The 26,150-nt window shown below is 39.3% G+C and overlaps 1 protein-coding gene across 1 annotated transcript in view; it reads right to left on the reverse strand.

The window, feature by feature from the left end:
- Window positions 1-236: 236 nt before the first annotated feature.
- The window catches only part of kmt2bb (lysine (K)-specific methyltransferase 2Bb), a 37,335-nt gene continuing 11,421 nt past the window's right edge, over window positions 237-26,150 (reverse strand). Inside the window, exons 7-37 of the mRNA XM_053507002.1 lie at window positions 25,404-25,599; window positions 25,164-25,228; window positions 24,452-24,703; window positions 23,119-23,225; window positions 21,383-21,493; window positions 20,674-20,787; window positions 19,734-19,880; window positions 19,478-19,570; window positions 19,119-19,236; window positions 18,665-18,778; window positions 17,742-17,953; window positions 17,533-17,634; window positions 17,310-17,423; window positions 17,039-17,115; window positions 16,431-16,645; window positions 16,157-16,260; window positions 15,877-16,014; window positions 14,993-15,151; window positions 14,766-14,883; window positions 14,553-14,631; window positions 13,801-13,961; window positions 13,557-13,709; window positions 10,340-13,379; window positions 9,150-9,245; window positions 8,870-8,979; window positions 8,397-8,534; window positions 5,763-6,015; window positions 5,059-5,166; window positions 4,356-4,439; window positions 3,882-4,011; window positions 237-3,072 (exon numbers count right to left, since the gene is read on the reverse strand). Of these exons, the coding sequence (XP_053362977.1) occupies window positions 2,797-3,072; window positions 3,882-4,011; window positions 4,356-4,439; window positions 5,059-5,166; window positions 5,763-6,015; window positions 8,397-8,534; window positions 8,870-8,979; window positions 9,150-9,245; window positions 10,340-13,379; window positions 13,557-13,709; window positions 13,801-13,961; window positions 14,553-14,631; window positions 14,766-14,883; window positions 14,993-15,151; window positions 15,877-16,014; window positions 16,157-16,260; window positions 16,431-16,645; window positions 17,039-17,115; window positions 17,310-17,423; window positions 17,533-17,634; window positions 17,742-17,953; window positions 18,665-18,778; window positions 19,119-19,236; window positions 19,478-19,570; window positions 19,734-19,880; window positions 20,674-20,787; window positions 21,383-21,493; window positions 23,119-23,225; window positions 24,452-24,703; window positions 25,164-25,228; window positions 25,404-25,599 (7,184 nt within the window). The 3' untranslated portion in view covers window positions 237-2,796. The remainder of the gene's footprint in view (window positions 3,073-3,881; window positions 4,012-4,355; window positions 4,440-5,058; window positions 5,167-5,762; window positions 6,016-8,396; window positions 8,535-8,869; window positions 8,980-9,149; window positions 9,246-10,339; window positions 13,380-13,556; window positions 13,710-13,800; window positions 13,962-14,552; window positions 14,632-14,765; window positions 14,884-14,992; window positions 15,152-15,876; window positions 16,015-16,156; window positions 16,261-16,430; window positions 16,646-17,038; window positions 17,116-17,309; window positions 17,424-17,532; window positions 17,635-17,741; window positions 17,954-18,664; window positions 18,779-19,118; window positions 19,237-19,477; window positions 19,571-19,733; window positions 19,881-20,673; window positions 20,788-21,382; window positions 21,494-23,118; window positions 23,226-24,451; window positions 24,704-25,163; window positions 25,229-25,403; window positions 25,600-26,150) is intronic.

Here is a 26,150-nt window from a genome sequence, read left to right on the forward strand (position 1 = left end):
CAAAAGTACGACTCTAGAACACATCAAACACAAAGTCAAATGTCCCTTGTATGTTTTGTCCAAACATTAACATCTCACTTACTCATCTTCCATACTGCTTTATCCTGTATTCAGAGTCGCAGGGACCTGGAGCCTATCACAGGAGGCTTTGGGCACGAGACGGGGTACACCCTGGACAGGGTGCCAATCCATCACAGAGCACACACACACATACTGTACACACACTTACACACTAATTCATTGTAACATCTTTATTAAGCAAATAACATTATAAATAAAAAAGTGCATAGAAAAATTTAACAGGTTTAGAAATATGTATACAATTATTTACAGACTTAGGGTACTTTGTACAAGGTAGTAAAGACACATTTTCTCATTTTGAAGTCTTTTCTGAACACATTTTTTAAAATAACCCTACCTAGGAACATACAGTTTTTCCACACAACTCTGGGAGACAGATAGTCACAGAAGGTCTTGACTAGTGCTTTGCATCCTTCATTGCACACAGGCCATCTCTACAGGACATTTAAGACCGAGCGATATCATATCGTCATCTAAGTTTTGCATTAGTATTCTTTGACAGTCATTCTGAACAGCCTGAGGTAGAATCCTTGCAAGTTCAGTGAAAAAAAAAGGAAAAAAAAAAAGGTGAAATTCAGTTTTATAATATTATTATCTGAAATGAGGAGGGCCAGACAAGGCAGGATGATCTCACTGGCTGGCTTCAAGGGCTGTTCGAAAAGCCAGCTACCATAAAAACATGAAAGGAGCGGCGGCAAGCACTGGAAGCTGTTTCTGGCATATTGTGAAGCAGGGAGAGAAAAGGAAACAGTTTTCCTAAAGCATGTTGCCACACTTTACAAGTTAAAACAAGACATAAAAACATACTCTCTAAAAAAGAATCTCTGGCTCAAAACACAACTGTAAAAAAAGGCTGCACTGCAAGAACTCCTCCTCGAAGAAATGTTCAAGTCAAGAAAAACAAAGGAAAAAAAAGCTATGTAAACAAAAAGAAAAAAAAAAAAAAGACCTTGGCCATGAAGAAAGCACTTTTACTCCCATAATCTAAACACAAACAAGAATAAATACGCCATAAAGCTTGAGAAATCTTGTCTTTGTAAGACACTAGAATTGGTATCAGTTATATTTTTCCTCATGATACAAGGAATCAGAACTGTCTGAAGTCTTAAAATAAAGGGACGTCAAGGTGCTGAGTGCTTGGTGGCTGTTAGGTGAAAGACCCATCAGTAATTCTTAATCACTGCTAAAAAGGCTGTCTGAGAACAAAAAATATTCTTCTGAGAGATTTTCTTGAGCAATTATACGGGAGTATGATTTCTATATATGTATGTACATCATGTGTCTGTATGTGCAACTATCACAGAAATGAGAAAAGACCCAATACAAAAACTGTAAAGATGCAAAAGTGACTATCTCTAGTTAGCTCAAGTAGTGTTTAATGCAGCTAGCAGAGGGGGAAAAAAGGCTGAATAGTTTTCTTTTTCCATACATTGTGATGCTTTTAAAAAAATAATGTTCTCTAGCTTTTACCTGTCAAGAACTTGAGCAAGTCACAAACAATGAAGTGTCTCACATGGGGATGAACGACAGAGACGAGGACGATGAAATGTGTGATTACCCACTTAATTTTCAAGACTTTTGTTAAGTTTAGCACCATAAAGAATTAAAGAATAAAGGTTAAGATAATGGGCAAAATTAGCAGACACCAACAAAACAGCAGGGTCCCAAGAAGGGAGACAAATTTCTCCATGATTAAATTACCCATAGTCATGAATCGGGACAAAAATAAACATGGTAAAAGAATAAATAATATACACAGGCCTAGTGGGAGTTTTCTAATGATATAGTACAGCAGTGGCTTTTGTAGAAGAGCTTAAAGGCTGATTTGAGACTTTCTATAAAATAAAAATAAAAATGACCTTACGAACGGAATGGATGGTAATGGCGTATTGCAGGGGTTCACAGCATCTTCCTGAGCAGAATAAAGCCTTTTCTTCTCCTAAACATCAAGTCCTATACTATGTTCTAGCATGAGCATCACAGATAAACATCTCCGTTAAAAGTATATATAGATATATCTCTTGATTAGTCATATATTCATCCAGGTACAGTATATTCTCACTGCCACAAAACTCCTCCTGTACATCTATTTGCACTTTGTTCTAAGTGCAGGAGAAAGCCGGAGTCAAAATTTTCAAGAAGCCCTGGACTGCAGAAGATCAGCACAATCCATTAAACGGCACTGAAACTATTTCAACAGCTAAAACTGATGCACTGACCACTTAGACTTTTATCAGCCAGACAGTTACTGTACTTGTTGCTCGTGCACAAGCTCAGGAAAAACAAAAACAAACAAAAAGCAAAAAAAATAAAAATAAACAAACAAACAAACAAAAAAAACACACCTGGAACACCTTATACAGGTTCCCTACACGAGCCAAACTTGCATTTCAGCAGCAACAACGTGACAAGTATTAGCAATAGGAGGAGTGCGCATCTTCTCTTCACTAGTTTGCACGTCGTAAAGACCTCTGTGTTGTAAAAAGGGAAGCATGAAGCAGAACGTTTCTGTATGTGGACTGGAATAAAACGCTTAGATTGTAAAACAGGTGCTTCTTTGACCATTCCATTTTTGTTGGAGTGCTTGGGCATCACGCACGCATCCCTTGGGCCGTATCTGGATCGGTCCAGTGGACTTCCAGTGGTTTCATAACACTGTACCTCTGTATTATTGCCTGTCTGCGTTTCTCCCTGCGGATCTTTTCAACAGTCCACTCAGTTTAGGAAGCGGCGGCAGCGCTTGGCTCCACAGTTGCAGCCGAGCTTGTTGCTGGCATCTTCGATAGGGAACTTGTAGTCATAGGTGAGCTCTTCTCCACGGTAGATCTTGCGTAAGGCGAAAATGACAATGTGCTTCTGGCCCTCCACGTTGATGACGCGGGAATAGCAGTTGGGATCGCACGAGTGGTTGATAAATCGTGCCGCATTGCCATGCATGGTTGCATCGACTACATCAAAGTCGTCAATGCGGAACATGTAGCAGCCAATGCCCTGGTAATAATGAAGAAGAAAGAAAAAAAAACACAAGAAGCATTTCAAGTCAATGGCCGTTAAACAGCAGCTAGCAAACACAAGTTTATAACGTGATCTTGAGATGGCTGCTTATTTTCAGTGTACGGCAGATGCACTTAAATCAATGCTAATATTACTTGTGCTCTAAATGGAAGATCCAGCCAAATTGGAAAATTTTACTTTTGTGGTCCTGTGACATTCAGTACATTTACATGACATAAAACCAGACTTTTAAACTCTCAAAGTCAGATTAGAACACCCAGATGATTTGTTCGGGAGTCGAGCTGTTCCTGCAATATAACTCAATTGGACACAAATCAGCACAAGTGCTGTGCAAATGTTTCAAAGTTCTCGTACTGGGTTCTGACCCGGACCTCTATGCGTCCTGCCATTTATGTGGATGTTACTTTGACGGTACCACCTACAGTACCTAATCATTGTTGCAAAGCACCAAAGTAACCAATTCCTTCACTGAAATGGTATTTACTAATGTCAGTTATCTCTTTCAGCAGGATAATGTGCCCTTCCACACTGCAGAAATGTTTCAAAAAACATTTTATCAACAAACCAATGACTTGGTCGTGCTGCAACGTGATCTGTCTGAGAGTCATGAGTTCATCAGAGCTATGGTATAGCATTTAGCTACTAATAAGCATGTGACAGATGTAGATGTCAAAAACAATGTATAAAAAAGACAACACCAGGACAGCGCCACCTTATATAACGTTATGTAGATTAAATCAGCAGGTTTGGTGAAGGAAATGAGAATGGAGTTTGAGGTCTCTCACCTTCCCGTCATAATATTTCTCCCGCTTGTCTGTCAGAACGGAGCGAATGACAATGCCGGAGTACTCGATGACCATTTCCCCAGCTTCAATGTTCCGCTTACAGAACAGCCCTCGTCCATGAATGGCGGACCTGATGATTTCAAGAGACAATAAGGAATAAAAAATTATTAATTTTTGAACAATAACTGTCGCTAATAGAACATGCATAAAAGAGTTGAAACCAATATCCCTGTACACTTTCAACACCATTATACCTCGGAACACTGATTAACCTTTAGCTTTGCATAGCAAGTCAGAATAAGCATCATGTACATTTACATGTCGGCTCATAAGATTCACTGGCACTGGACAGCCATGTGAATTATGACTAACCTCACAGTTTCACAATGTATAATATCCATCATAATGACTCAAGCCAAACCACTCAAGTGGTTGCGATTAGGAAAATGTGGTTTTTTCAACTGTCCCACCGACCTGTAAACACCAACAGCTTCTTTGGATGTCCTTTCTAGATGTCTGAAGCGCATTGCCATGGGAAGCTCCAGACTTGTTGCTCGTCTGTCAGGCAGAAGTTCAACCAATGAGAAAACATGTCTGATAGTTTTTAATGATTAAAAACAGTCACAAGCCATTACTCTGGTTAACCACAGAGTGGTCTGTAAACATATCACTATTTTCGAAGAATTATCATGATTAATCATCTGTTCTGGTTAACTAAGACTTCACAATAAACTGTAAGCCAAAAAAAAAAAAAAATCATAAAACATGAAGACGCATTACTGTGATGCTCTTGTTCGACAAGTTCACAGTGTTAATCCTTAAGGGAGTTAAACAGGTGCTATAAATGCTATGCTCTGATACATCAGTAAATAATACTGCAGCAATGACCAAAAAAGCACCAGAAGATCCCCAGAAAAACCTGCAAGCTGCAGCATTTTCCAGTTAAGGGTTTAACCTTAAGCAAATTTCTTTCAGAAGATTTCTTTTTTCCATAAGCTTAAATGCTTTTGTGATCACATAGTTAAAATGTTTTTGCTGAAAATAAAAATATGACGCATGCAAATATAAATTGAGGTTTCAGACACCTGCAAACCTTTAAAACAAACAGATTAAGGGCTTGTGACTTGAGTGTTAGCTTGGAGGGGATCACATGAACACACATCTGATCTAAACAGACCTGCTGGATTTAAGAAGAACTTCATCCTCCTCTTCATCATAGAGATCAGTGTCAGGAAGCTGTCTGTGCTGGGAAGCCAAGAAGTTGAACATGTCGAACGTAGATTTCCTGTGAGGTTAGGTGCAGTGGCAGAAAGATCAATAGATTTTGAGTTAGAGGTTTTTTTTTTAAGAAAAGATACCATGCATGAACCAAACATACAGATTTTATCAACCTTGATATAGGTCACCTAAGCTGTGAATCATAGTCAGAGTGCAGATTAACTTTTGGTCCTTGAAATGTTTTTATTTAAATTGTCTTAAGCATCTATATTTATTAGGTTTTAAAAGTAGTAAAATATTTAAATTTCTTTGTAAATTGTCTTGTAGAATTTTTTTTAATGTCATGTCTCATAAAAAGTGATTCTCTTTTTTTTTGCCACCTAGAAACTAGAAAGGATGAAGTAGAAGAGAGAGTCACAAAAACGCAACTTACATTTTCTACATGGACTGTTATATTTTTAAAGAATTTGAAAGTTTACCTAAATAATTTGAGAATAAAGTCTGAAAACTGACAAATCGATTTATTTAACTAAATTGATCGGCAAAAGATCAAGTAAATTCAATGTTTGATTAAATTATACAACTCTATTGAAAAGTGTAATAGACTTAAACACCAGACTGCTGCGAAGATGGCAAGAAAGCCCATCCAACAGATGACCTTACCTCAGGTAGACTTCAGATCGAGCACAGCCACTGGGGTTAATGGGCAGGTCATCTTCCTGGCTAGGCTGCTTATGGAATCGGAATGTGTGACCACGGCAGCTCTTGGCTCCCTGAAGCTGTTCCACCAGATAAACCACGGCATCGTGAAGCAAACCCAACATACGAGCTCCAGTCAGCCCAGTTAGGGAAAGCTGTCTGAGCTTGGCAACAGCACGGGCCTCCTGCACCCCATCAAGCACAGCCCTCCAAGCCACTGCGTGTGATTTATTTAGGAGCAAATGAAAAAATAGTGAGACAGGAAAAAGCGTTTTTTTAAAAGATCAATATTGAAAATTACTCCACATTTCAATACATACTACATTACGCATATACAGTTTTCCCCATGACACCACACATTTTTAGGTTGTAATCAATGTTGATTTTAAAATTAGTACCTTATTTAGAGTTATGTAATCAGAGACATTAAATACTTAATTTAGTTCTGTTCATGTTGGTTGTTGACAACATGAGTGTGACTGATTTGTGCTTTTAAGGGCTCATTGCCCTCATTTTTAACAATACTGTTTGTTTGCTCTGGAGGTCAGCTGCCCTTGCACTCTTGATTTAAAATAGACTTTGAATGTCATACAATGTTTTTTTCAGATTGCGTAGGAGAATGCGGTGCTTCCTCCTCTTCATATTTCCATGGAGTGCAGTTACCAATCTGCTTTGATTTAATCATTAACCACATAACATGTCCAGATTCGCTGTTATTTCATGTTATTTGCACATTATTATGGCAAAGTAGAAGCAAGGCACTTAGGCACTTAGAATAACCCTATCAGTTGCAAAGTTTTAACAAGTAAGCAGCATGTCAGAAGGAGAAATGTCTGATTGTCCTGCCCAGCTACATTAACTCAAATGAATTACACATTGTCCACACATTTGTTAGGTCAACATAAAGGCTTGCTCATCTAAACACTTTAGATTGGAAAGGTTGCTTTGTCACACCATAAAAAAACCAACAACATCTTTTAAATCTTTTAACCAACCAAACCCACCTTTCATCCATCCATCCATCCCCACCCATTAAAATCCATCCAACCAAACCCATCCATCCATCCACCCACCCAACCAAACCCATCCATCCACCCAACCAACCAAACCCATCCATCCATCCAAACCCATGCATCCACCCAAACCCATCCATCCATCCAAACATCCATCCAAACCCATCCATCCACCCAAATAAACCTATCCATCCATCCATCCATCCAAACCCATTTATCCATCTAACCAAACCCATTCATGCATCCACCCACCCAAACCCATCCATCCATCCATCCACCCAACCAAACCCATCCATCCATCCATCCATCCACCCAACCAAACCCATCCATCCATCCATCCACCCAACCAAACCCATCCATCCATCCATCCACCCAACCAAACCCATCCATCCATCCATCCACACCAAACCATCCATCCATCCATCCATCCATCCATCCAAACCAATCCATCCAAACCAATCCATCCATCCATCCAAACCCATCCACCCACCCAAATAAACCTATCCATCCGTCCATACACATTCATCCATACCCATTTATCCATCCAACCAAACCCATTCATGCATCCATCCACCCAAACCCATTCATGCATCCATCAATCTATCCACCCAAACCCATTCATCCATCCATCAATCCACTCAAACCCATCCATCCATTCATCCACCCAAACCCATTCATCCATCCATCCATCCATCCCCATCCATCCACCCAAACCAATCCATCCATCCATCCATCCATCCACCCATCTATCCATCAATCCACTCAAACCCACCCAAACCCATCCATCCACCCAAACCCATCCATCCACCCAAACCCATCCATCCATCCAAACCCATCCATCCATCCAAACCCATCCATCCATCCAAACCCATCCATCCATCCAAACCCATCCATCCATCCAAACCAATCCATCCATCCAAACCAATCCATCCATCCATCCATCCATCCATCCATCCACCCATCTATCCACCAAACCAACAGTGTTTATGCTGTAAGATGGAATCTCATGTGCTTAACGGCAAGCTGACATAATGTAAGAACTGGAACCGCATGGCCAAGACAGTTGGGTTTAAGTTAAATATAAGGTCACAGAAATTCATTGCTTTTATTGTCTAATATAAACACACTTCCATGTGTTAAACAACTAAAGATATAGTATGAACCCATCTATTTTTTAAGCGATCAAATGTGGCTTTAGGCTCTAGCCCCTAAAACAACGCAGAATGTCCTGGAAAATAAATAAAACACCACTGAACACAACAAAATATCAACAGCTCATCAGCTCCTGAAGAGTGAAGGAATGAGGAATGCAACAGTCTGCTGTCATCAGTTCTTTGACGAACCAGTTACTGCAAGCAAGGTATGTGCAACTGAATACTAAATGGCATTCACTTCTAAAATATCTAGATTTAAATACCAGGAAATTAAGGCTGAAATTCTGGTCTATGATCTTGCATTCACCCAAATTTTATCACAAACCCAAATACTCTTGGAAGGGACTTCATATAATCACTATTTGTGCAAATAATAAACTCATGTAAAAAACTCAAATTAGCATTAAAGGGCACAGAAGGTTGTATTTCACCTTCAATGCTGTCTGCTTCAACACTGAATCCATCATCACTGGTGATTTCAAAGCGTAGGTGTGGTTGGTCTCCTTTAGGCAGGTGCTTCTCTTCACTTTCTTGAGGAGGCATCTCATCTTCTGAGCCTGACAGCGTCCCTGATAAGAAAGAATTTCCCAGGAGAAAAATAAATAAATAAGGGAATTATTCAGTGCGCATTAATGTATGGAGTACTAGGATATACTTTATATCTCAATATCATTATTTGTTTTAATACAGAATTAGAAATTTTATATTTTTGGGGGGGTTTGCTACATGAGTCCTATATGAACAATTCTTTGGTAAATGTCATAATTGCAGATATTATAATAAGAAAAACAAATTAGCTTATTTAACAATTGCTGGCTCACATGTTTTGCATAGATTTTTTTTCATACACATTTGTCCAGTGCCAGGAGAATCCTCCCAGTAAGTGTGTGGCTCTGATATATACCTGAGTATTTGTTCCAGTCAGACAGTGAACTGCACCATGTGGCGTCCAAGGACTGTGGTTTATTGCTGTCACCACCTCGAGACACAGAGAAATGATCCCAGATCCCTGGCCTTTAAATGAACAACAATACATTATCTTAATACCATAATCAAATGCCAACGACCATTTAACATAATAATAAACATGTGACATGAACTAAAATGGTCTCATCTTTCTAGACTTGCTACTCTGAAAAATCCAAGATGACAGGTAGCTCATGACAAATGAAATTACTTCTTACCTTGTGCTTTCAGAATCACTACTTTGCTCCTCATTGATTTTGTCCAGGTCAAGGATCCCTTTGACTGTTGGAGTTTTAATGCGAACTCCCCCACACCTACCACAGAGTGGAGACAAAACACAACTGATAAATAGATCGTCACTAAATAGATTTCACTATCTGTGTGAAAACAAATACTATAATTTGTTAATGAGCTGTTTTGAGTCATTATGACAATTCTTCGTGACAGTTCTGTAAAAGTTATATCAGGGGTGAGTGCAATGAATTTGCAGAAAACACCAGCTCAGGCATCAAACATTCGCATGCTCCAATTTCAGGCACAAAAAACAAGTCAGACCACAGAGAGCCAGCACAAAGGAACAGAAAGCGAGTTACAGCATGAAAAAGTGAATAATTTAGACTTAGAAAAAGAGTTACCATTCTGTCCTAAAACAGCACTACTGACAAGATTTCAAGACATTCTTATATTGCCTGATTGACATGTGCAGTGCCCAGGAACGAGTGCAGCCCCTTCTCACTCCCAGCATTTACTTTGGTTTTGGTCTCTACCCTTGGGCACATTTGCACATCTAGACTGGCTGTATGCACCTGCTTGGTTTATGAGTCGCCATTAAACACAAGAGAAGAATAGAACGAGGAAGTTCACTTTCAATATTATAGTTTTCAAAAGAAACAGACAGTTCTGATGATGATAAACAGCAATCCACTTCTGTGCTTAGGTACGACTGGTTTCCATATCGAATTCAATCTGTGACCAAGTACACTATACTGTGCCTAAGACCACCTCTTTAAGGCATGGTTCCCGAGCCTGGAACGGTTGTGTTCTCACTGATCAAAATAAACCAGACTTTGTGACCAACTGTTCTCAGAAAGAATCCTGGAGATCTAACGTGAAAAATGCCTTAAATTAACCCCCATGTGTCACAAATTAGTTCAGACTGAAAGGTTTTTTAAAATGAGCCCAAGCCATAGTATCATCTTGAAATTAGGTCTGTATTATTATTATTACACCAAACATACTGTAAGTAAGTGAATCAAAGGCAGAATACCAACTAGGAAAAAGATTCAGAATAAATTAAAAATAGAAAATAGCAACTGATCAAAACATCTGATAACGCTTCCTGGAGTTCATGGATTACATTCTTGTGGGGAGGAAAATAAATAAATAGATAAATAAATCACTTTCATACCTGGCAGCAGCTAAATTTAATTTGCGTTGCTCTTCTGGGCCACTGGAATGTTCTGGCTCTAAAAAGTCAGACTTGGACTTTTTGGTGGCAATGCGATCAGAGAGAGAGGACACCCTTTTCATTCGAACCTGCTTTGGTCTTGAGGATACTAAGCTTGGAGTAGAAGGTGGAGAATTTGTGGCTTCCGGTTTAACAAGGAGGCCTGGTGGCAGAACTATGGAACTTGGTGATTGAGCTCTGCCACCAGCAGTGGTGTTACAAGGTGAAGAAGGACTCAGAATTTTACTAGCCTTTCGACTGGGGTCATAATAGCTGGCCATAGCTTGGTTAATAATAGCTTGAGCACTCTCAGGATGATTGTCTGTTGGCTTGCCAGATGACCCGGGTACAGCAGCTAATTTGGTTTTCCGGGGTGTTGAGGGTTCCTTCTTTTTCCGTGATTTCTTTATTCCAGGTACTGAAACATCGGAAGATTCTTTTGCATTTTGGTTTGTTTTCTGGGCTTCCAATGGTGCTGCTGTTCCTTTGCTATTAGTCGTGAGGAGCTGCGTGATGGTATTGGAGTTCTGAATGACAGGCGTCACCATTCTGGGGATTTGAGCTGTGATGGCTGCTCCAGCAACTGCAGGTAAGTTGCCTGCTGCTGCAAGAGTAGCAGAGAGAGCATTGCTTTGAAGAAGGCTGGCAATCTGTGTAACACAGTTGTAGGAAGGGGAGGTGGGGCTGGGTAGCTGGAAAGTGTTGCTTTCCGGATTTTTGACAAAAATTTGACCGAGACGATTAACAAGTAAAACATGAGGGGTTGGGTCCACATTGGGTCCTCCCACCTCTTTCACAGTGAGAATTGCATGACCTGGTAATGCTTGAGTCACTGTCTGTTGAGGCTCCAGTGTTGGTCTTGGAGTTGAAAAGTTTATGGAAATGGTACGTCCTGGGGTAGCTTCCCTTTGCATAGGCATAGAGCTATAGCCATTAACAACAACAGGGCATGTGGCTGGCTGAATAATAGAAGACACTGGACGGCACTGAGCAGATGTTTGGGAGTTTACAGATGGAATTATGCTGACTGTTGCAGAGCCCACAGGTTGAGTGTAAGTGGGGTACACAGGAGATGGCACTGCTCTAAGGGATGCAAGGGCTACACCAGGGCTTGACTGTGCATGAAACACTGAATCAGGCTGAGTAGGCAAATCAGCAGAAATCACTGCTCTTGGAACTGATTGTTGGCTGATGTCTGAAGGCGACAGTAGTTTGTTACGAAAACTTTCCATTGGTGGCAGGACTGTCTTGTTTTCGGGGATGTGGACAGGATGTAAAGTGATAGTTGAAGAGGATGAATTAGAAAATGACATGAAAGTAGGTTGCAAACAAGGAGCAGACTGAACTGCAGAACTGCCTGTTTCTACAGATGATGTGGAACTTGATTGTGGCAGCACTTGATATTGCCTTCCATTTGCTGTGTTCGTGAAGGCCATATCGGTTGAACCCTCTGACATGTTATTTGGGCAAATCATAGAACCATCAATGGAGGAAACAAAGTGACCACTGTTATGATCCAAGTACATATCTTTTGGCTCACTGGATTCTTGTGTGTCTATTTGAGAATCGTCCTTAACTGGAACCAACTCGGTAAAACAGGTGCTGGGTGAGGGAGGGTCACATCTGTCCAGCATTATAGGTAATCCCAGATCTGTAGGTAAACTGTATCCTTGGATATCTTCATTAAAAGTGGAAAATGTATCCGTTTCCTTTGGCACAACAAAATCTGTTGAAGTCTCCAGCGGGGGCATCATAGCACTTGACTGAAACGTCTGACCAATAAAGTCAGTGGTCTGATATGTATCTGGAAAGTCTGGTTTTGAGTAGCTGCGATTCTCTTGTGGAATCTCAGAATGTGATGGGCTACTTGAACTTTGATCAGCAGTGCTTACTAAGGACAGAGAGCCAAATGGTTTGGCTAGTGGTTGGTGCTGACTGCTAAGACTTGGAAGTTCCACACACAGCCCATTACTATTCCAAGGTTTATGATGCTGACCATCAAGAGCCTGAGACGGTTTCTGAACCTGACTTGGATTTTTCAGATTTTGGGTATTACTGCTTGTTACACTTGTATCACTCTCAGTTCCGTCATCAACACCATCTAGTTGTGAAATTGATTTTACAGAGGCAGGTGGTGTCTTTGAGGCTTCTTTTGAGCCTTTACAAGTTACTATAGTGCGTGAAAAGTCAAAATAGTTTCCCATATCATCATCAGAGGAACTATTACCCCAGTCCTCTGTAGGATGAGGTAATCTCCGGGCAGATACCTCTGCACCTGGACCCCAAAACTCATCTTGATCCTCTTCACCTTCAACGACGATCTGTTCACTACAGTTCATTGCTACTCCCTCATTGAGAACAGTGGCCTCAATTTCAAGCTCAGTTTTAAGTTCCGATACCTCACTTAGGTCCGAGTCCAACGGAAAGGGGGTATAGGGGAATTCCTTATCAGTGACTAGGTGACTACCCCTCTGTGGATCTGCTGTGTCTCCTAAAGGAAAGGTCCCATTTTCCGCAGGCAGTTCTTGGGGTGATGCCATGAAATTGTGTGGCAGTTCTTCAGAGTCCAACTGATTAAGGTCAAAAGGCAACCTCGGTCTTGTTGAAAGGTGGGTAGGCGAAGAGAGCGATCGGTGAGCAGGAGGGGTGCTGCCAGTGCCACCATGCCACATGGGCTCTGGAAACAGTCCTGAGGTAGAATGAGGTGCCAAAATTCCGGCACCCCGGGCAGAGGAAGCGCTTCGACTGACAGGGCGGGCTGACGAGGAGGTCAACAAGTTTTCAGTAGCACCAAGCGGGAAAATTGGGGAGGTAGGCTGGGTAGTTTTAGAGTGATGGGAACCCCCAGGTCGAAGATTATTTGAGTTAGTCTGAGATCCCAAGGAGGGGCCAGAGCTGTGTCCACGAATGCCAGGATTCTGTGTAGCATGTCGCCGTAGTCTGCGAGTATCATCAAGATCACTGATGGTCAAAATGTGGTGGGACTTGGAAGGGGCTGCTCCTGAAAAAACAAACCATATTGTTTATTTCTAAAGACATCCAAACTGGGCATGGCTGTAACACTAGTAGCCAACTACAGCTAACAACCAGTAGTACCTCATTTCTTAAATAGCTATAAAAAAAAAAAGGTTATCCCCAAATTTTTCAGTAATTACAAGATAAATAACACCTAGACTACCTGGAGATGGAAGTGGTTTAGATAGTCCTCCAGCTGGTCTTCTGTTCAGGGGATAGGCTGAAGGTTTGGATCTAGTACTCGAGTCTGGCTTAGCAAAGGGAGATACTAAACTTGGAGTTGCTGGTGTCACATCTCCCTCAGTAGTTTCAGATTCTAATAAAGAAATATATATATATTTAAGAATGAATATAAAGCCACTTGAATAAAAAAAAAAAAAACAGGCTTGTATTCTTTTTCAGCAGACCTGAATGTGGACATGGACTGTGGGCAATTGTGCGATTTTCTCCCTGGTCAGCCAGTTCTTCTACTGGCTTCTCCTGAACTGGTGGTCGTACCTCCAAGACTCGGCATGTGTACTTGCAGCGGCGACGTGGGTTCAGTGTGCTCCAGTACCAACGAGAACATCTGAGAAAAATTTTACATATTTACATTCATATATAGTAAATGTAGAACTAAAACAATGTATACAATAAATACATAGAAAAATACACGGGTGTTAGGGATTCTTTTCTATACAAGATATTCTGTATCTTTTCTGGTGTTTACTGCAGAGCACATGAATATGTTAGTTATATAATTTTATAAAATGCCTAATTAATACCTTTTTAGGTTTATTTACCATCCCAACTCCGGTCCAAACATGCACTCAAATGCATAAAAAAAAAACTGACTTGCAATTGCTGATACAAGAATTGTAACCATGTTCCAGGTATTTTTATCAGTAGAAGGCAGTGACATGACAAGACCACTATATATATATATGACTAGCCATTGGTGGTCCTGCAGCATTACAACCCTGCACACATACCAGGCAGCAGCTGCATGCCTCCTAAAAATGATTGGCAATATAACTGTTAACTGGAGATAATTACAGAGCATGATACCACCATTACTAAATAATGATCCATCTACAACACTCAACCCACAGGTTTCCACCCATTCAAATTCTGAATTCAATGAGTTCAAAAGACAAACAGTGAGTCAAAAATCACTTACTCATAACCCACTGGAAAAAGTTTGCCTTGAATAGTTGACAATTCGTTTAGTTTTCCAAGTTTTTGGACTTGAAGAGAACCTAAACATAAAAAAAATATATATATATAATAATAATAATAATTAACTGCACAGGACTGTGGATAACAACCGCGACAAAAACAAATCAGGTTATTAAGTCATCAAATTACCACTCATTGACCTTGAGGTGCTTACCAATCATCATGTTAATATGTTCTGGTTCTAATCCTGTCAAAAACTTCCTGCGAAGGCTGATCCCCTCAAAGTCCACATAGACCCTCCGAAGAACTTCAAACCCTTGCCCAGTAATAATCTAAAAGGTCAAGAAGTGAGAGCATATTAAAAACCAAATATACTGTAAATACATGAGAAAGCAAGTAAGAAAAAAGAAGAAATATAAAATTATGATTAAGGTAAACTACTTTTCCACTGATGAGATCACGGTGTTTGTAGCAGAAGACTTTCTTGTCGTCTTGGAAGACACAGTTGCGAGAACGGGCACACATGAAGTGATAGTTGCTTTGGCAGGAGGTAAGGCAGCAGCCCACTGTCGCCCCAGTCTGGTTACATCTTTCACAACGCTGTAAAAAAACAAACAAATAAAATATAATAATCCACTGCAGGACATGTAAATAAACAACAGTCTATTGCACTTATTAAAAGATACAAATGAGACCAATGTTAAAGTATTTAGTACCCCTAGCTTTATTTTTCTTTTCCTTCATAACCCAATCTGAGTAAGCATTCATTAAATAGTAACTGGCCTGTTGTCAAGGCAAAGGTTAAGACATTGAACTACGGTTCGAAAGATCCCAGGTTTAAGGCCCAAGACCACTACGTTGCCACTGTTGGGCCCTTGTGCAAGGCCTTTAATCCTGATTTGCTCAGATATATAATGAGATAAAAAGTCGCTCTGGATAAGGGCAAATGCCTAAATAGAAGTGAATTTTGTTGAATCGAGGTTAATCAAAAAGTTAACACAGTGCTATGAATGAGAGTGTACACCAACTGTGAGCCCTTTTTTTTTGGTCTTGAGAGTTTAGGCATACAAACACCTAAACTGTAGCTGATGTGATTTGAATTTTGGAAGATACTTTAATGCACTGCAATTTTGATTTGAAAAAATATCTAAACTACTTCATTAACCAACAATGTCTGTTTTTTTTATTACTATTGCCTGCATTATAATAACAGTTCTTCCCAGGCCCTTTCATTCCTTCTGACACACATTTAAACTAACTACATTGTACAATATGGCTCCCATCAATCAACACATCAAATGACACACGACAATAACATGCCATACCATAAGGCGACCTCGAGCAACTGCACTATGCACATGCATCAGGCAGCCATTGTCCTCCTCGAACACCTCCGCTGACCACATGGAGCAGTTCACATGAGCCCATTCATTCTGTCCAAGATACAGCAAACGCCCTGCATCCTGTGGAGGTTTACAAAAATGCTGTTCATGAGACTGATGTCAGGGTTTTACATTTACATCTGCTGGATTATTAAAATGGAAGACATGTTCGGATTTTTTATAGCGAAGGAGATGTTGTTGAAAGTGAGCGCGACTTGCTTACACTGGATTTTGCATCGCCATACTTCTGACACAAGACACACTGACGCTCATCCTCCTTCGACCACCCAGTGTCCAGCTCTTCTCTACATGGTCGTGATTTTTTTCCTGTCACAGCAACGGAAAGATTCATCACAAATATATTTTTTATAAAAGGTTTAATAAAGGTTTTGATTATGTTTTATCAATAATTGTACAAAATATTTTGTTTAAAAAAACGTTATTATAATTTTCAGAAATTCTTAAAAATAACATTAAAAACGGATATGTCCAATTACCTGTTAGTCTGAGTCTCATGCTCAAATCTCTGTAGTGGCCATGGACAGGTTTACGAGATGGAGGAGTAGAGATATTTGCTCCCTCTTCACCTTTGACCTCTGGAAAGCCTTCTCCTTGCTTGGTGTTCACAGTCGTTCTTTCCTCCTCTCGTTCCCTCCACTTGGCAAAAACATGCTCGTTTGTTGGTGGTATTACAGCGTTGGACAGCATTCCACTAGGGAAAAAAAACCCCCAGAAATGCATTACGTGTTGTTTAGTGATGATTCTCACGTCTTTTTTTTTTTTTTTTGAACCTTCAGTGACTTTTTCGGGCCTAATCAAACAGACATATCAAGAAGCATGAACTTAAATTTAAAAGAAACAAACCAGGTAAGTTTGTAAAAAAAAACCTTTGCAGTCAGTTTATTTTATAGATTAAATTTTTGAAAGAGTACAGAAAAGCAGAAAATATATATGAGCACATAATGCTCTGCTACACTTCGCCACACCCTCACACCAGGTTGTATATTCATACCCATTCTGCCTGTGTTTAGTTTAATAATAATGTATATATCAAGTATGAAGTATATGTATGGAGTGACATGAATGTAAGGTACAAAATACTCACGTTGGTAAATGTTTGGAGCGTGGATCCCACACTTTGGGATCCTGACTGCTGAACCAGTTGAAAACCTCTTCCATGAGCTAAATATAAAAATACAGTAAGAAAAAAATGCTATAATAAACCACAAGCTTTGATTTAAAAGCTATAATGCTTTACTGTTATTAATTACATGAAATTCTCTGTCAAACGTGGCTGAATGAAGTATAACTGGAGAAAATTAACATGACACACATCAGAAAACAGCTAAAAGTCTTAAAATCAGCTAAAATCAGACCTTGAGATAGTAAGAGCGAGCCAAAGCAGTTGGCTTTTGGTCCTCTGGTAAGGTTTCCTCCTCCTCCTCTAGCCTTTCACGAATCACTTTCACCACATCCTCATGGAAAGATTTCTACAGCAACATGGACAGGAATGATCAACTTTGTATTTTCACTCATGTTAGACATTTCTTGCATAGAACACGCAAGCAAGAGTAAGCGAGATTGTGCCAAATTACTCACCAGCGTTGTATAAAGCCCTTTGTCAAACCTCTTCCCTACAGCACGCAAATCACACACAGGAAGTACATCATCTCTGTCACTTCCATCACTCAGAGATGCACACTATAAAAACAAGCAGGAGAGGAGTTAACAAGCGAGCAAGTTTATAATACCATAAACACTGCAGATTTTTTTGAGCTATCTGTGTGAAAGTGAAACGTAGGCCGCACCTCGCTGCAGGTGACCAGGTGCTGAGTGAGAGTGGAGCTCAGCAAACATGCGAGCACCTTCTCTATCCCGGCTCTGAGCTCCAGCAAGAGGAGCTCCCTCCATCCTCCTCCCTCCACACTCTCCCGTACTACACCGGCCTTTGCTCGAGTACAGGGCTGGCACGAGTACACAACGCTCTCTGGCAAACTCGACAGGATCTCATACAGGTCATCTAGAAGGACAATAAAGAACAGAGGTCAAACATGAGAACGCCTCAGCATGAGATAAAAACAAAAACAAGCAAATCATTATGTGTAATTGTAGTCTTTTTATCAGGTTTCTCAAGATCTCAGATGCCCACTTTACAAGATAAGTTGAGCAGCAGACAATTAAAAAGGTACAAAAATAACCAAAGAATAATGATAGTAAAAAAAGGGGGGGTTGGGTGAAATATCAGGCTTTTCTGAGACTCACTTTTGGAAAGTGCCCCAGGCAATTAAACGAAATGAACCTAAACAAATATGCACAATGACTAATATATGTAATCTTGCCTATGTCTATTATTTACGGGTTTTCTTTTAGTACTTTCCCTTCTTTGTGTGTGCGTTCATGTACTGTCTCCTTAGAAACGTGCTGTCATGTGTGTAATCACATGACTGGGCCCCATGGAAGCAACTCTCTGTTGGAGAAGGAACTCTTTCATTAAATAAATAAACAAATAAATAAATGAATGATTAAATAAATATACACACACACACACACATATATATATGTATGTATGTGTGTATGTATGTATGTGTGTGTGTATGTATATATATATATGCAATGCACACCACCCACAAATAAGATAACTGTCCATCATATTCTATTGTTCCATGCTCAAATAATCATAATATTTATCACAGTTTTTCAACATGACGTAGCTTTCAGAAGTCAGACTCACCAGTCAATCCCTCACACTTGGCATGGACCCAGTGGTTACATATGGAGCACTGCATCATCTGGCTCTCATAGTCATTGTCCTCGTAGCACTTAAAGCACATTGTGCAATAGTTACCTAGAACAGTAAGCAGGAAAGCTATCAGACAGCATGAATCAGGTGTTATATATTTCAGATTATACTTGTGCAGTACAACAAAAATGAACAAACAAACAAAAACAAAAACTGCATTTTTGTGGTTGCTCAGGGCCAAGTGCAAATAGGTTATTAATAAAAAAAGAAAGGTGCGAGTTTTCCCATGATCCTGTCATTTCAGCAGATGGACGAGTATCAATAAAGTATCTTTCTAATAATAGAGATCTCTTTAACCCAAAACAGAATGAACAATGACACCTTACCTTTGGCACATTTTTTATGGCAGTAAAGTAATTAACCGCAATATGTTTATTGCTCTCACCTTGATCATAAAGTCGAGTGCAGTCAGGACAGAAGCCCTTATCGTGGTTCCATTCGGTGTCCCAGCTCTTCCCTGGTGTCACACCACAGCTCTTACACCGGATACATGTCATACACACCTGGAGAAACACACCAAGAGTAAGAACTACAACAAACTTATCAAATAAATCATAACTTTGTAATCTATCCGTAAATAGAAAACCCAGGATTAATATGATCCCACTTTGTATCCTGTCTGGTTGAACATTAGCTAAGGAAATAACAACGTCCATTTGATGTAACCGAGGAGTGTGTTAATGTATTCCCACTACAGGAATCATGAAGTTTGGGGTGCAATGACAAAAAAGGAGGTTCACTCACCCATGGTCTCTTGCGCTTGTTAGGCTTGAGATAGTTCGGCGCTAGACATCCAGGATGATAGCAGTTCTGACACCGTTCACACTCAAGCAGAGGCTAAGTCAAGAAACAATACATCAGCCACTGTTTTATATATTTTTTTTAAGGAAAAGACTATTGCTCTTCATTAATTGTTTCTATCAGTATATAAGTCATAGTAAAATGTCCTTGAATTATACAACATAGAAAAATTAAAAACAAAAGTGAAAGTTTGACCAACTTTGGAATGTCTGTTCTTGCGACCGCAAACACGGCAGAACTTGCAGCGGCGACAACACCAGTTCTCTTTATTCTCATCCAGCGGACGCTCTGACGGCTCCAAGCAGAAATGATGAAAAGGCTCACAGCACACTTGACAGAACAACATCTGGTTTGGATAAACAGTGGTGAGGAAGAAGCTTGAACATCCAGAACAACTAACACGATCTTCGATGGCAATAGCTTCATTTCTGTACTACTAAATCTTTAATACATAAATACCTTTATTATTATTTTTATTATTATAGCTGTCAGTGCAGTATACAGCAGTTTTAAAAATTATAAAAACATTAATATTAAGTAAAGATTAAGGGTGTGTTCACAACTGCAGTTCAGTACTTTTCGTTCGGACCAATCTGAAAACTGATTTTCTGATAAACTAATCGAGTCGGACCAAAAGACACAACAGTATGCGTGTGGATTATAAATGGGCTGTGTTAAAAATCATGCTTAAAAAAAACATATGACCTGGTGTTCGCTCGTGAGCGTTTCGCATGCGCTGATCATTTAAAAAAAAAAACTTGTCCAGCACTGTGCTAATGCGCCTGACTTTTTCCTTACTCCTTGCCTGTCCAAATGCTGCCTCCTCTATGTTGGCGGTCACAGATACAGAATGGACAAGTTCTCAGGTATCATTATCATCAGATAATGCTTTTAATCGAAGCGCCCCAGAGTTCATTTGGAAGCAGCCTGAGACCCGAGTCTCGTTTAAATTGCTTGGTGTGCACAAAGGTTAACAAGGCAATGTTCACGTTTGTTCAAGTGAAATGCTCCAGCAGAGCATTAGCGCTACAGTTCGTTTTAATCGAAACAAACATGACGAGTGTGAACACATCCCAAAACTTTTTGTCGAACACACAGTCGTGCACCACTGGACTATATTCTATATTCTCACTCTGTACCTCGTGTTGTCCTTTGCTGGCACACAGCAGGCACACAGATGGAGGCATGAGAGGCACAGAGGTGAGGATGCTCAAACCACCGGTCGACCACACACTCTGCAAGGTGCAGTCCTCCTGTAGAGGAAAACACAAGATGGGTGTGAAACTTTTATAACAATCTGCGAGGAATCCTTAGAGTATAGTCCTGAAGAGACACAACGCTTTAAATTCAGACTTTCGCAGCAGGAAACGGCACAATAAACAAAAAAGTAACGTAAACAGAAATGCAAGATTACAATCGGTTTATTAAACATCTTAATTTTTTTCGCCTTCAGTGGTAAAAGACTTTTTTTAACTATGAAAACAGCTATTAAATTGTCATGTCATTACCATTATTTAATGTTTTCTAAAGCACATTTAATTTTTATATATAAATATATATATATTGTTTCAGATTCTTATACATAAACACTTTAATAATTTGTAGTGTAATGCAGGCACTGGGTTCCATTTAGACCAAGTGTATTGTACGTTTCAACTGACCAAATGCCTTCTTACTGTTTAATAACAGTGTTACAATTAGACACACAAGCACACAGAACACAGACATGGCGGTCTACCTTCAACGTGTTTCAATGAAACATGCTAATCTCAAATGTGTTTAATAATAAAGACATACTGGCACTAAAGATCATGTACTGTATCCATTCGCTCTTTCAGATGCTCCTACCTTAAAGTCGACACAGATCTTGTATGTGGGCTCCGAGGGTTCGTTTAGTCTCTCGGCAAAACCGTTAGCCAGTGCTGCCAGGACACTTGGTGGTGTTTGCTCCTGAGGACTCTGGGAAATTACAAGAGTTACAGATGACAAAGAGGTCAGTTTCTTAGGTAATTTCAAGATATGTCCAACCTCCTAGCCAAGACACCAATTAAGATAAAAAATAAAGATTGATTCTGTCCATTAGACACTAGAGATAAAGTGACCACTTATGTCCAACCATAGGAATTGCATTTACTTGCAATAGAAGAACAGGTCAAACATTGTTTTTATTAAGTACAAAAAAAACAACAACAACAACAACAACAAAAAAACAACCACAACCTGTATTTAATTAAGTAAATAGTTAAGAGTCTTCCACTGGATAATTACTGCAGTAATTAATATGGTTCAGCTGCAACAAGTAATTTAACCCTAACTGATACAGTGAGTGGCTTCGCTTTTCTTAAACAACAACGTCAAATGACGCATCCTCTCATCATGGTAAAGATGTTACTCTTACAGAAGGGTCGAATTGTTGACCTGCGTAATACAAAGAAAACAACTTTGATTGTTGAAAGTACAAAATTTGGGATAGAACTGAAAAATGCATTATTAAGACCTAGAAGTATAGTGTTGAACCATCATCTTCAAGAAAGAAATGTGGTCGGAAAAACATCCTGAATGAGCATGATTAGATTAGATTAGATTATTAGATTAGAAATTAAGGTGACGCTTGACTGAAATAAATGTCGAGACAGCTTATGGAATGATGCCACAGCTGTAATCAAAGCAAAAGTATTAAATGTTTTGCCATATTACCCTATCCTAAAACAGACTGCTGGAGATAGATCAACTCCAACTACGAGTTCAATTTCGTGTACACTTACAAAGAAATCATAATGTGCAGTATGATTTGAAAATAATAAGTAAAGGGTGCTAAAATGGTTAAAAGGTCTAAGTATGTAGACTTTTAGGCACCCTATATTTGTCTAATATGATTTCATAATAATAAAAAAATAATAAAAATATATAATAATAATAATAATAATACTTTTTTTAAAACTGAGAATTAATTCCAGGTTAAAAGACATGGGCGTTTTTTTACCAACTCCATTGTTTTATGAAAAAAAATTATGAAAGATGACAAACAAGATAGAATGCATTGTCTTTTTTTCTTCCCCTGTTTGGCTTATAATTCGGGGCCTTCCTACCTAAAACAAATGCAAAATACAGGGTGGTGTTTATGCAAATAGATCTAAATATCTCTTTGGAAACAGCATTTGTGCACGCAAACTATCAGGACATGGCAGTATTAAACCTGCAGAAGCCAATTTCTACAAGTTAAAGACAAAATCATACAATTTACTATAATGAATACTGGGTTTGTCAGGAGTCCCTTGAGAAAATGACTTTTTTTCATTTTATATTAGATATTTACAGCAGGTTGTCAGGACAACTGCTAACAGCAATTAAACAGGCTGTGAAAAGGATTTTTTATTCTGTACCTGTACTGTACCTCATTAGCAAAATATACTATTTTATTTTGAACAGCTTTTGATATGTATTGCAGGTTTTGCAATCTTTTAGCTTTGGTTTGACTCGTCAGTGTGAACTCGCTAAAGCTTTTAGGAACAAATGGAACACACCAAAATAAATAATAAGGCAGGGCAATCTGTGTTCGAAGGCTTTCACTGCTGATTTGTTACCTTTTCTGGTTTCCGTCTGATTGGGGGAACTCTGTTAAAGCCAGGTCTGCGATGCCGGATTCCCTCATCGAGGCCGTCACCAACAAAATCATCCAGTGACACAAAGTCTGTGAATAGTTTGCACACACACAATAAAACAATTACACACCTTTGTGATGATGTGAAAAGTCTAAATAATGCAAATGATATAAATACTACCACTACTACTAATAACAATAATCTTGACTTAAATAGTGCTTTACTCATAACTGTGGTCACATTCAACTGACACACTTAAGAAATCCTTCCCAGAGCTATTTAGCTTTTCAACACCTCTCTACAGGGGTTTTGAGAATGTAGAATAGAAGATCTAGGCTTAAGGCTTTTCTGCTGTGTATATCATGGTGCTACTTGCATAATACTCTCGTCTTTTAGCTTCAGATCTGCCCACTAATCTCAAGATTACATATTATGCCAAAACATATAGACTCAATCAACTGTCACTTTCATGCTGTTCACTCGCCTGCCATGAGGAAGGCCCAGGTTCGATTCCCAGCCAATGCCCAGACCCAGATGCAGTGCTAGTACCAAGCGCGGGTAAAAAAAAAAAAAATGAAATAGGGGGTGCATCAGGAAGGGCATCCGACGCAAAAACCTGTGCCAAGTTGTTGTGTGGATCGAATGGTCCACTGTGGAGACCCCTTGATGGGAGCAGCCGAAAGGCTAACAACAAAAGTTGCACTTTATTTCCCTTTGTTATTATTATCTCTTTTTTTTTATAGGACTTTTTTTTTTAAGACTTATGACCTTTTGACCAGTTCTCACATTCTCCCTGTGTCTACTGACTATATGGAAGATATATAGTCTGCAATAACCCCTACAAACTTTTCCTTGTGTTACTGTCTCTATTGCTACAAGAAGTCTAAATTTCCTTCAGGATCAATAAAATATCTAACCATCTATTTTAACAATTAGAGAACTAAAAAAAAAAAAAAAAAAAAAAAACACTAAAAAACCGCAACAATAAACAAACTTTTTAACGTCATTAAAAACTGCTCCTGAGAACAAAACAAAGTGACAGCTGAATAATTCTAGTGCCAAAGCTCACAGGTTGCACTGCACCACTCAGAACACTGGCTGCTTAAGCTCACAAACATGAGACCGGGTACACAGTCACCACCAAACTGCATGACCTGAGACTCCGGCTTCATCGCTATCGAAGAAAGCAGTTGGACTCAACAAAAATGATCAGACATATCAAACCAATACATCCAACAACCAACGTATTTAAACACACAAAAAACAAACAAACACAGATACAAATATGGCTTTGAAATGAGTAACTCATTCTTACCATTGTTGCGTGGACCAGGTGCTCTCCTTCGGGCTGGTGAGGTGGAGTTTGGTGCTCTGCTCATATCCGGGTCAAGATCAGAGTCGTAATCTAGCAGGTCGCAGTAGTATCGCGGTTTAACAGTGCGTTTGGGTTGCTTCCGTAATGACGGGCTCTGACCGTCCCCTCCTACAGAGGCTGCTTCGGTCACTTCACACTCCTCATTACTCGAGTGACCAGTACTGACTAATGGGCGACGCCTCTTCATTTGCCCTACACATAAAGCAGAGAGAGAGAGAGAGAGAGAGAGAGAGAGAGAGAGAGAGAGAGAGAGTGTTAGCACTGTAGGCAAGCTGAAAGAATCAACCATGCAATACAAAGGAGTTAATTAGTGAGAGTATTCACTGTTCTCTAGTGACTTTTGGTTGAATTTACATTTCCCTAAGAAACAACACTTAATAGATAGCAGACGATGATCTAATGCTTCCAAATTAGATTCAACAGGAAAGATAAAAAACTAAGACAGGGGTAGCTGAGTGGTTACGGCGTTGGACTACGTTTACTGCCAAATGCCGTAAAGCTAAATTTAAGACCATGCAAATTCTAATTTAACACAGTGTAATTCATAAAGCGTTTAATTAATTAAATGGAATGTCAGACAAGTAAATAACCAACGAAAGCTCCTGAGAATATGAATGCAATTACGAAATTGTACAAAGACCAAAGACGGTACCTTTATAGAGCTTGCCACATAGTCTCATGGCCTTCCTTTCTTCAACCTCATCACATCTCTTAAACCTTTAAGACAAAAGTTAAGCTGAGCAGTTTAACAAATGAGGACCCATTATATACTAAACATAACCATATATACACATACATTTCTGTAGACATTTTTCCCCCCATATTTAATTGCTGTTACTCATTAGAATATAAACTTTAATTCAAACTGTGGATAACTGCAGTGAACACTTACACACAGCACTGTCTTTTGGTGTTACGGCCACCAAATTTGGGCTTGTCCAGGCAGTTAATGCACTTGCCACAGTCCTCTTCATGGAGGCAGCCTTTACACTGACCACATCGACGTGCGTGTGCACGAGCTTTGCGAAACTTGGGTGTCCTCTGCTCTTGCGTTACAGGGCTGTCTGGGTCAGAGTGCGACTCCACATCTGTAAATGTAGCACAGGTACGTGCAATTACCTACCAGTTAGGACACTGAACAGACAGATTCTCACATTGTAAAATAAACAGGATAGTTTCCAGAATCTTAATTACAGTGTTGTTAAAGCTTAAATATAGCTTTAACGATGCTCCAACAATACACATGACTAATCAAAAGCATTAAGTAAGCTTAGCTAAAGTGAATTAATGCAACTTTTTATAAACTTATAGACTAGTGTATTTAATCTCAGGGTCACCATTTATATGATAATAGCCTGGGATTTTGTGTATATTATAATGCCAAATTTGGATCTCATGCTGCATTTCATATATTCACTTAATAAATGTAACTACATTTACAAAACAACAATTTACAGATTTAAAAGAAAATAGGTTGATTTTGTACAGTGTGATAGAAAGTACTAGTAAAACTATATAAAAAAATCTAAGTAAATCTTTCTAAAATATTTCCTTTCACCTAAATTTGATAAATAAGTGTAGTAAAATAATGGTAATTTCTTTATTGGGCACAATATTTCTACCCGAGGACATCACTGAC

This window comes from Clarias gariepinus, chromosome 11 (genome assembly GCF_024256425.1).
Source record: "Clarias gariepinus isolate MV-2021 ecotype Netherlands chromosome 11, CGAR_prim_01v2, whole genome shotgun sequence".
Taxonomy (NCBI): Eukaryota; Metazoa; Chordata; class Actinopteri; order Siluriformes; family Clariidae; genus Clarias; species Clarias gariepinus.